This window comes from Scyliorhinus torazame, chromosome 10 (assembly GCF_047496885.1).
Source record: "Scyliorhinus torazame isolate Kashiwa2021f chromosome 10, sScyTor2.1, whole genome shotgun sequence".
NCBI classification, from domain to species: Eukaryota; Metazoa; Chordata; class Chondrichthyes; order Carcharhiniformes; family Scyliorhinidae; genus Scyliorhinus; species Scyliorhinus torazame.
Window position 1 is genome coordinate 250,157,984 of NC_092716.1, and position 10,735 is coordinate 250,168,718.

The 10,735-nt window shown below is 50.3% G+C and overlaps 1 protein-coding gene across 1 annotated transcript; it reads left to right on the top strand.

Annotated features, from left to right (window-relative positions):
* The first annotated feature begins 8,245 nt into the window (after positions 1–8,245).
* On the top strand, positions 8,246–10,401 carry LOC140384941 (follitropin subunit beta-like). Its single transcript, XM_072466832.1, has 3 exons — positions 8,246–8,278; positions 8,744–8,938; positions 9,796–10,401. Exons 1-3 carry the CDS (start codon positions 8,261–8,263, stop codon positions 10,042–10,044), a joined length of 462 nt encoding a protein of 153 aa, XP_072322933.1. The 5' UTR covers positions 8,246–8,260; the 3' UTR covers positions 10,045–10,401.
* Positions 10,402–10,735: the final 334 nt, after the last annotated feature.

Below are 10,735 nucleotides of genomic sequence, written 5' to 3' on the forward strand. Positions count from 1 at the left end.
AGGCGAAAGCTATCGGCCGCTCGGCTCCATTCTCCATCTTGTGGGACAGGACGGCCCCAATACCATACAGGGATCCATCACATGTGACGAGCAAAGGCTTTCCAGGATCGTAGTGGGTTAGTAACCCAGACGACGACAATTGTTGCTTTACCCGCCGGAAAGCGGTTTCTTGCGGCTGATCCCAAACCCAGGTGTGATTTTTCTTTAGCAGAAGTGCAAAGGGGCCAGCGTAGTTGCCAGATTGGGGAGGAACTTCCCGTAATAGTTTACGAGACCGAGAAAAGAACGAAGATGCGAAGTGTCAGTCGGGGCAGGGGCCTGTTGAATTATACGCACCTTCTCTGCGACGGGGTGCAAACCTTCGCGGTCCAATCCGATAACCTAGGTAGACTACTTCCTTTGCCTGAAATACGCACTTTGTGCGACGTAAACGGACTCCAGCCTCCGAAAGGCGTCTAAGGATAGCCTCCAGATTTTCCAAATGTTCCTGCTCCGACGTCCCTGTAATCAAAACGTCATCTAAGTAGACAGCAACATGTGGTAAACCTCTCAAAATGCCCTCCATAACACGTTGAAAAATTGCGCAGGCAGAGGATACTCCAAAGGGCAACCGTGTATATTCATACAGGCTCCGGTGTGTATTAATCATTACATATGGTCGGGAGGCAGGGTCCAGCTCCAACTGCAGGTAGGTGTGACTCATATCTAATTTTGTGAATGAGAGTCCACCTGCAACCTTCGCGTAGAGATCCTCTATGCGAGGCATTGGATATCGGTCGAGTCGGGAAGCCGTAATCACTAAGTTTTTGTCGCCACACAAGCGATCTGTGGCATCTGGCTTCATTACAGGTACAATTGATGCTGCCCAGTCAGCAAAACATACGGGCCTGATAATACCCAAACTCTCCAAACGAGTGAGCTCCCCTTCTACCTTCTCGAGCAAGGCGTAAGGCACTGGGCGCGCCCGGAAATAGCGCGGTGTGGCTCCTGGTTCAACTTGGATATGGGCTACGGCCCCTTTTATTTTCCCCAAACCAGGCTGGAATACATCTGGGTATCGTCCTAGCACCTCAGTCAACCCTTCAGAAACTGTTTGGAGGATGTGCTGCCATTGCAACTGCAAATGGCGCAACCAGTCCCGACCCAACAGGCTGGGCCCATGGCCGTGCACCACGATAAGTGGGAAACGCCCCTCCTGGCGTCCATAAACAACAGGGGTCATTGTAGTTCCTGCAATGTCCAGTGGTTCCCCCGTGTAGGTGGCCAACCTGGCCTGTGAGTCGGTTAATGTAAGGGTCTGTATACCCTGCTTGATGCGGTCGAATGTCCTCTGGGCGATCATGGAGACCGGTGCGCCAGTGTCCAACTCCATCTCAAGCGGGTGGCCATTGACCCGTACTGTCACCTTAATGGGGGCCACACGGGGAGCTGCCACACAATGCAGCTGCAGGCAGTCGTCCTGCGTCTCCATGTCCTCAGGAGTAGTCGCCGCAGGTTCATCCACATGGAAGGTACGGCCCCTGGGCTGGTCCCAGTTATGGCCCCTGGGTTGGTCCCAGTTTCGGTCGGAATGACGGCGCCTCTGGCGCCCCCAGGACCGCCGTCCGTGACGGGGTCGGCGCCTACAAGTCTGACATGGACATGGCTCCTCATCCATTGGCTCTGGAGAAGGCTCCCTTCGGGGAGGAATGTCCGACGGCCACTGGCGTCGGTCCGGATGTTGCCTCGCCCAAGGTACCTCAGGAGTGCGGGGGGACGTTTTCGGACGGAAGGGGTTGTGCCCCAAGGCATGCACTTCCATTCCCTGTAGCTCCTGCACTCCTCGTTCTGCGCTCTCTCGGGACAATACTATTTGAATGGCCTGTTGAAAAGTCAATGTTGGCTCAGCTAACAACTTTCTCTGGGTGGCTGCATTGTTAATACCGCAAACCAAACGGTCGCGTAACATTTCTGACAAGGTCTCACCATAGTCACAGTACTCCGCAATCCTGCGAAGCCGGGATAGAAAATCGGCAAGGGATTCTCCAGGGGTCCTCTCAGTGGTATTAAACCGGTAACGCTGGACTATCGTGGACGGGGTTGGGTTAAAATGTTGCCCCACTATATTCACAAGTTCATCAAACGTTTTGGTGTCCGGCGCAGCTGGGTACGTAAGGCTCCTAATCACCCCAAACGTATGCGGGCCGCAGGCGGTGAGCAATATGACCACCTGGCGCTCATTTTCGGTGATATTGTTTGCCCGGAAATAGTAACGTATCCATTGAGTGTACTGGTTCCAGCTTTCCAGCGCAGCATCAAAAACATCCAAACGTCCGTACAGAGGCATGGTACAATAGAAAACAACTTCCAACCTGTATCCAACAAAAATCCAGGAAGGTGGCTTCAGCAGTGTAGACAGCTATTCACTTTAACCTTCGTCGCCAGTTTTGTGAGGGCCACGAAGAATCCAGCACGAGTTTTAAGGATACAAAGTAATAACATTTATTTACAATAACATATACATAACCGCAGCAGCAACTTCCCTTGCTGCACACTCCTTCCTGCTGGTTCCTAAACTGGCCAGCTTTATTTATACTAGGAGTTTACTAATGGTTTCTCTGCCCCCCTCACTGGGGAAGCTCATAGAACATAGAAAATACAGCACAGAACAGGCCTTTCGGCCCACTATGTTGTGCCATACTCCCACAGGATTGTGGGATTGTCATTAGTCCCCAGCCAATGGTAAGTAGGCAGTTTATAACAATTTCCCTGGGGGTTGTAGCTCGTCGTTCTGCTGGAGGCGATACCTCTGCTGAGCAGGAACTGACGTAGCTCATCACTCATGAATGAGGATCCCCTGTCACTGTGGATGTAGGCAGGGAAACCGAACAGAGTGAAGATAGAATTAAGGGCTTTAATGATGGTGGCAGACGTCATGTCGGGGCATGGAATGGCGAAGGGAAAACGGGAGTATTCATCGACCACACTGAGGAAATATGTGTGTCGATCGAGGGAGGGGAGGGGGCCTTTGAAATCCACGCTGAGGCATTCAAAGGGGCAGGAGGCGTGCGCGGTCCGGCCGGTAGAAGTGCGGCTTGCACTTCACACAGACCTGGCAGTCCTTGGTGATCGTCCTTACATCCTTGACGGAGTAGGGCAAATTTTGTGCCTTAATGAAGTGGTACAACCGAGTGACCCCTGGGTGACAAAGGCTGTTGTGCAGGGCCCGGAGTCGGTCTACCTGTGCGCTGGCACATGTACCTCGGGATAGGGCGTCTGGGGGCTCGTTGAGTTTGCCAGGGCGATACTTAATCTCGTAGTTATAGGTGGAGAGCTCGATTCACCACCGCAAGATTTTATCACTTTTAATCTTGCCCCGCTGTGTGTTGTTGAACATGAAGGCTACCGACTGTTGGTCAGTGAGGAGAGTGAATCTCCTGCCGGCCAGGTAATGCCTCCAATGTCGCACAGCCTCAACGATAGCCTGGGCCTCCTTTTCGACGGATGAGTGCCGAATTTCGGAGGCATGAAGGATGCGGGAAAAGAATGCCACGGGCCTGCCTGCCTGGTTGAGGGTGGCGGCAAGGGCGACGTCCGATGCGTCACTTTCTACTTGGAAAGGAAGTGTTTTGTCTACCACGTGCATTCCAGCTTTGGCAATATCAGCTCTGATCCGGGCTAAAGCCTGTTGGGCCTCGGCCGTCAGGGGGAAATGAGTGGACTGTATGAGTGAGCGGGCCTTGTCCGCATAATTTGGGACCCACTGAGCGTAATACGAGAAGAACCCCAGGCAGCGTTTGAGGGCCTTGGGGCAGTGGGGGAGGTGGAGCTCCATGAGGGGGCGCATGCGGTCGGGATCGGGCCCCAGAACTCCGTTCTGGGCCACATAGCCGAGGATGGCTAAGCGGTTTGTACCGAACACACACTTCTCCTTGTTATACGTGAGGTTGAGGAGAGTGGCGGTGCGGAGAAATTTAACGAGGTTGGCATTGCGGTCCTACTGATCATAGCCGCAGATGGTCACATTGTCTAGGTACTGAAACGTGGCCCGCAAGCTGTACCGGTCGACCATTCGGTCCATCTCCCTTTGGAAGACCGAAACTCCATTGGTGACGCCGAAGGGGACCCAAAGAAGTGATATAGCCGGCCGTCTGCCTCGAAGGCGGTGTATGGCCGGTCCGATTTACGGATGGGGAGTTGGTGGTAAGCGGATTTCAGGTGCACCGTTGAGAAGACCCGGTACTGTGCAATCTGGTTAACCATGTCAGATATGCGTGGGAGGGGGTACGCGTCGAGCTGCGTGTACCTGTTGATGGTCTGTCTGTAGTCCACGACCATTCGGTTTTTCTCCCCAGACTTAACCACCACTACTTGAGCTCTCCAGGGGCTGTTGCTGGCCTCGATGACTCCCTCCCGAAGCAACTGCTGGACCTCGGACCTGATGAAGGCCTTATCCTGGGTGCTGTACCGTCTGCTCCTGGTGGTGACGGGTTTGCAATCCGGAGGTAGATTGGCAAAGAGGGAAGGAGGATCGACCTTTAGGCTCGCGAGGCGACACACAGTGAGGGGTGGTAAGGGTCTGCCGAATTTAAGGGTCAGACTCTGGAGGTTGCACTGAAAATCTAGGTTGAGGATAAGTGCAGCGCATGCAGAGGTTAGGGAGGATGTAGAGGCGAACACTGTGGAACTGTACGCCTTGGACTGTGAGCGTGACTGTGCAGTACCCCCGGATCGCTATGGAATCCGGAGGCCAGGTAGATACTTTGATTGGTAGGGTGTACCTTAAGGGAGCAGCGCCTTACCGTATTTGGATGTACAAAGCTCTCGGTGCTCCCGGAGTCCAGTAGGCAGGATGTCACATGGCCGTTGACTTTCACGCTGGTGGATGCGTTGGTCAGAGTATGTGGTCGGGACTGGTCGATTGCCATGGATGCGAGTCGTGGTTGATTGTCGGATAGTGAGGCGGCCATTGAGTTGGGGTCCTGAAACACCGTTGTTCTCCATGTGCTGCGGGTGGACAAGATGGTGGCGGCAGGAGGTCATGGGGCTCACAAAATGGCAGCGCCCATGGAACGCATGTGTTGTGCGGGGGAGAAGATGGCGGCGCCCATTGCTCGCACATGGCCTGTGGAGGAGGGGGGATAGCGGCGCCCATTGTCCGTGACCGGTGGGGTTGGGGGCAACCGCTGCTGCTGAGCGGGCCTGGCACACCGCTGCGTAGTGGCTCTTCTTCCCGCAGGCCTTACAAAGGGCAGCGCGGGCCGGGCAGCGTTGGCGGGAGTGTTTTTGCTGGCTGCAAAAATAGCATCAGGGCCCCCCGGAGATCACCGGCTGGTGCGTAGCGCAGGCGTATTGGGTGGGTAGCGCCCCCGCTGGGGCGGCTGCCTGTGGGACCCATGAAGCGTAGGAGGAGTGGGCCGCGCGGTTGGGGGCGTAGGACTGTATATTGCGCAGGGCGACCATCATGGAAAGCGCTAGTGTTTTAGTCTGCGAGGTCGCGCATGGCCCCTTCTAGGAGCCGCTGCCTGATAACATCAGACCCAATCCCAGTTACAAAAGCGTCCCGCATAAGGAGATCTCAGTGCTCCTTAGCTGTAACGTCCTGGCAGTCACAGTCCCGCACTAGTGGGATCAGGGCCCTCCAGAAGTCCTCGATTGACTCACCAGGTAGTTGAGTACGCATTGCGAGCGCGTGTCTGGTGAAGAGCGTATTCGTCTTCTGCTCAGAATTGTCTTTGAGTCGAGTCATGGCATCAGCGTAATTGGGCGCATCCTGGATCAGCGGGAAGACTTTGGAGCTGAGTCTGGAGTACAATATTTGAATCTTCTGAGTCTCTGGAACAGGGGTCGGCGCCGCTTTGATATACGCTTCAAAACAAGCTAGCCAGTGCTGAAAGTCCTTTCTGGCGTCGCTTGCGTGTGGATCCAGCTGCAGGCGATCTGGTTTAATCCGGAGGTCCATCTTCGGAATCTGATACTAATAAATTGAGGCACGATCAATTTGGCTGGAGACGAAGTTGAATTCAAACTGAGGCTTTATTAGTATCAGAAGTGTGGCCTCCTACAGCAGCTGACGAAATGGCTGCGAGCTGGAGGCCATGCATATTTATAACCCGGCTCCTGGGCGGAGCTAGCATGCAGGGGCCCAGGTGTGTCTGTAGTGCAGGTTCTACCATACAACCCTTAATATAAGAACACAGTGGTTTACCACACATGGCCGGCAGGAGATTCAGTCTCCTCACTGACCAACGGTCGGTTGCCTTCATGTTCAAAAACACATAGCGGGGTAAGATCAAAAATGATAAGATCTTGAGGTGGAGGATCGAGCTCTCCACCTACAAATACGAGATTTTGTATCGCCCCGGTAAGCTCAACAAGCCCCCAGATGCCCTATCCCGAGGTACTTGCGCCAGCGCACAAGTGGACCGACTCTGGACCCTGCACGACGATCTCTGTCACCCAGGGGTCACCCGCTTTTATCACTTCATAAAGGCCCGCAATCTGCCCTACTCCATCGAGGAAGTCAGGGCTATCACCAGAGACTGCCAGTTCTGCGCGGAGTGCAAACCGCTCTTCTACCAGCCAGACTGAGCGCACCTGGTGAAGGCCTCCTGCCCCTTTGAACACCTCAGCGTGGACTTCAAAGGGCCCCTCCCCTCCACCGACCGAAACACGTACTTTCTTAATGTTGTCGACGAATATTCGATTTCCCTTCGCCGTCCCATGCCCCGATATGACATCTGCCACCATCATCAAAGCCCTCAACACCATCTTCACTCTGTTCGGTATCCCCGCCTACGTCCACAGCGACCGGGATCCTCATTTATGAGTGATGTGCTGCGCCAGTACCTGCTCAACAGGGGCATTGTCTTGAGCAGGACAACCAGCTACAACCCCCGGGCAGGTGGAGCGGGAGAATGGGATGGTCTGGAAGGCCGTCCAGCTGGCCCTACGGTCCAGAAATCTCCTTGCCTCCCGCTGGCAGGAGGTCCTCGACGCCCTTCACTCCACTCAGTCGCTCTTTTGCACTGCGACTGAACGAAAGTCCCTATGAACGTCTCTTTGCCTTCCCCAGGAGGTCCACCACTGGGGTTTCGCTCCCAACGTGGCCGGCAGCTCCATATCCGTCCTCCTCCGCACGCATGTGCGGCTACACAAGGCGGTTGAGAGGGTACAGCTACTTCACGCGATCCCGCAGTATGCCTACGTAGCGTACTCCGACGGCCGCCAAGACACAGTCTCCATCAGGGACCTGGCACCAGCTGGGTCCCCACAGCCCCTCCCCCATGCCCTGGCGCCACCCTCCCACCCCCCAGTGCACCCCACCACAGCCCCCGCTCCGGGACGATCCATCCTCCCCTTGGTCCCACCCGGGGATGACGATGAGGTCGACACGCTCCCGGAGTCACCGACGCCCAAATCGGCACCAGAACTGCGTCGCTCGCAACGACGGATCAAGGCGCCCAATGGTCTGAATTTGTAAACTTTTCCTTAAAATGTTAAACATCTGAATGTAAATAGTTTTCCACCACTCCTGCTGGACTCGATTTTAACAGGGGGTGAATGTGGTAGTCACCACTGTTGTATTGTATATACTGCATACGAGGGGTATTACGGTAAGGTCCCTGTACTACAGGTACGGGGGTAGATCCCTACCTGCTGGCTCCGCCCAGTAGATGGAGTATAAATGTGTGAGCTCTTCGAGCTGCAGCTGCGGGAGGCTACACATCTCTGCGTAATAAAGCCTCAATTACACTCTACTCTTGTCTCGACGTAATTGATAGTGCATCACAAGTATTAACCATTCTATCCAGATCTAAGGTAAATGAAGGAATGGCTCAAATTGCAAAAAAATGAACTGGTCCGAAGCGATCTTCAGAGATTTTAGAATGGAACCATGGAACAAAACCGGAAACATAAGGTGCAAACACTAATTAATCACACAGCAGTCAAATGGTTAGACTCTTTTTTAATATAAATTTTGATAAGTTTTGTTTTCTGTCCTCTGTTTTCTTCATCATGTTAGTTTGTAATCAAGAGCCTGTCAGTAAAAAAAACCCTTTGTATTGTGGCTGAGACGGAACTGAATCACTGCGAAAGGTTAAGAGCTCCAATTACCTCAGGTGAGGAAATGCATGAAGCAAATAACTGGAGCGATTGGTCCAGGTAAAACCTTAAATCCTTTGATTTGCAATTGATAGCACTGATTCAGTATAAAGGGAAATTCAGTTTGTGATGCCTTCAACATTACTGACGCACTGTCGCTCGAAGGAAACCTGTTATGTACTCATATATAAAGGTATTTTTGACAATTTTTAAGCAGTGCTGAATAATAATAGTGTACTGAATATTTAACTTAATGTTCTTTAAAATATAGCTGTGTTCAGATGTGAAAAAAATGATTATATGTCTGTAAATTATTGACAGAATTGGAGAATGTAGTGAAGAAGTGGAATGTTTAGTATCATTTTGCACTGACATACGGACCTGGTGGAATATCACAGAAATACTCGTTACATTGATTAAAATGTCATGCACACCATGTTGTTAACGACACATGTCTTGGGTTTCTGTAATTTGTGGGAATCATGAAGGCTCAATATGATAGCCTTTTATTTAATATTCATTTTCAATCATGTAAGGAAGCTTTGTACTATATTGGATCTGAAAGTGTACAATTCATATGTAAAGGTGGCTGATTAAAATGCACAACTTTGTTCTTATGTGTGTCAACTGGACAACGTTCATTTATTATTCCTTTCAGATCAGCCTCATGTTCGAAATTATGATGACAAAGATCTCTACAATCCATGTATTTTTCTTTTTACTGTGCTGGATGTCTGTCCAGTCACTGAACCGATGTCAGCTGACTAATATTACAATCGCGGTGGAAAAAGAAGAGTGTGGGTATTGTGGTATGGTCAATGTAACTTGGTGTGCTGGTTACTGCTTCACCAAGGTGAGGAATCACATAATTGTTAATAAGTAATCATCGGATACGCGTGCTTGATGCGCAGTATTCTGTGATGCGAGAGAAGTGGTTGAAATCTATGTTACCGATGTTGGAACAAACAATCAAACGTTTTTGTAAATGAACTGAGTAAAAAGTGCAAGTGCGGGCGGCCCGGTGGCTCAGTGGTTAGCACGGCTGCCTCACGGCGCCGAGGACCCGGGTTCGATCCCAGCCCCGGGTCACTGTCCATGTGGAGTTTGCGCATTCTCCCCGTGTCTGCCCGGGTCTTACCCCCACAACACAAAGGTGTGCAAGGTTGGCCACACTAAATTGCCTTTTAATTGGGAAAAAAAAGAATTGGGCACTTCAAATTTATTACAAAAAAGAAAGTGCAAGTGCTAGAATTCTGAAAGACAAACACAAAATTGCTGAGAAGCACAGCATGTCTGTCCCATTTCAAAATAAATTTGTGGCGGGTTTAACATGTTAACATGCAACAAAATGGACATGTCTTCTCTTTATGTTCCAAACATTTTACACTATCATATAAACTTTCCTAACTATTTTGGACTTGGAGCAAGGGGATAACAAGGGGCTCTTCACAGTAACTTCATTGAAGCCTACCTGTCACAATAAGCGATTATTATTATAACTGGAAAACTGCTTGTGTTTTTAGGGATGACTGTGATGTGCACTGAATTATTTGTTGTCACTGACTATAAACTGCTGTTGATGTGGATGATACAGTTATTATAATCAGATGGCATAATGAAAGAGCAAGGACTTTGATGATTCCTGTTGTGCTGCTTAATTCACAATTGTGCCACTTTCCTTATTTCTTTTTTTCAAATTTCATGTTTCAGGATCCAGTCTGCAAGCATTCCATGGCTTCCATTTATCAAGATATTTGCAGCTACAAGGAAATAATCTATGAAACAATAACCATTCCAAACTGCCCTGCCAATGTTAACCCTGACTATACTTATCCTGTAGCAATCAGCTGCCAATGTGGGATGTGTAACACTGAAACCACTGACTGTACTGTTTCAGCTATGGAACCAACACACTGTTCCTTGACACAACAAAGGATAAACGATGTGAATAAAACATAGATAACTTACTTTCCATCCAGTGGGTCCTCAGCAAAGGGCATTTCATGCACAGGCATGATTTAGGCGCAACAACCCCCGATTAATCAATGAAGCCTAAGTTACTATTTATGAGGCGCAAATGTATGTTACTCTTAAATTAATGTGCCAGCTTATTGTAAGACATGTGTACGTTATGTGTTGCCTTGTTTTAGTACATTTTTTAAAGAATTTGAATAATGAACCATCGACAAAAGTCATAAAGCAACATGTATGAGACTAAGGTTCATGTGCTGTACATGCTGGTTTTGTACAGTCTGTTCAATAAACTACAATGTAATTTATATGGACCCATTAATAAAGACAAAGTCAAGTGTTTTCCAAAAATAAATGGCAAAGTGTCAAATTTTTGGCGCGGAACTCGATGTGATCCGGGGGTGTGATCCGGATTTCAATCTTCAGACGCGTAGAAAAAATAAATTCTTCATGTTAAAAACACCATGCATGAGGCGCAAAGCATCTGATTTGTGTGCCTCAGGGGTCATCTGAGCATTTCAATCAAGGGGGTGTTGCGTTTAAACAGGTCCACAGCTCTTGATCTCATTCAAGCCAGGTGGAATGTATCTCAACGATCATCTCCCAGATTGTCGGAGGGGGCCCTCGCTCAATTGCTGGATGCCATGGAGCAGAGGCGGCCGCGATTTACCCGCCGGTT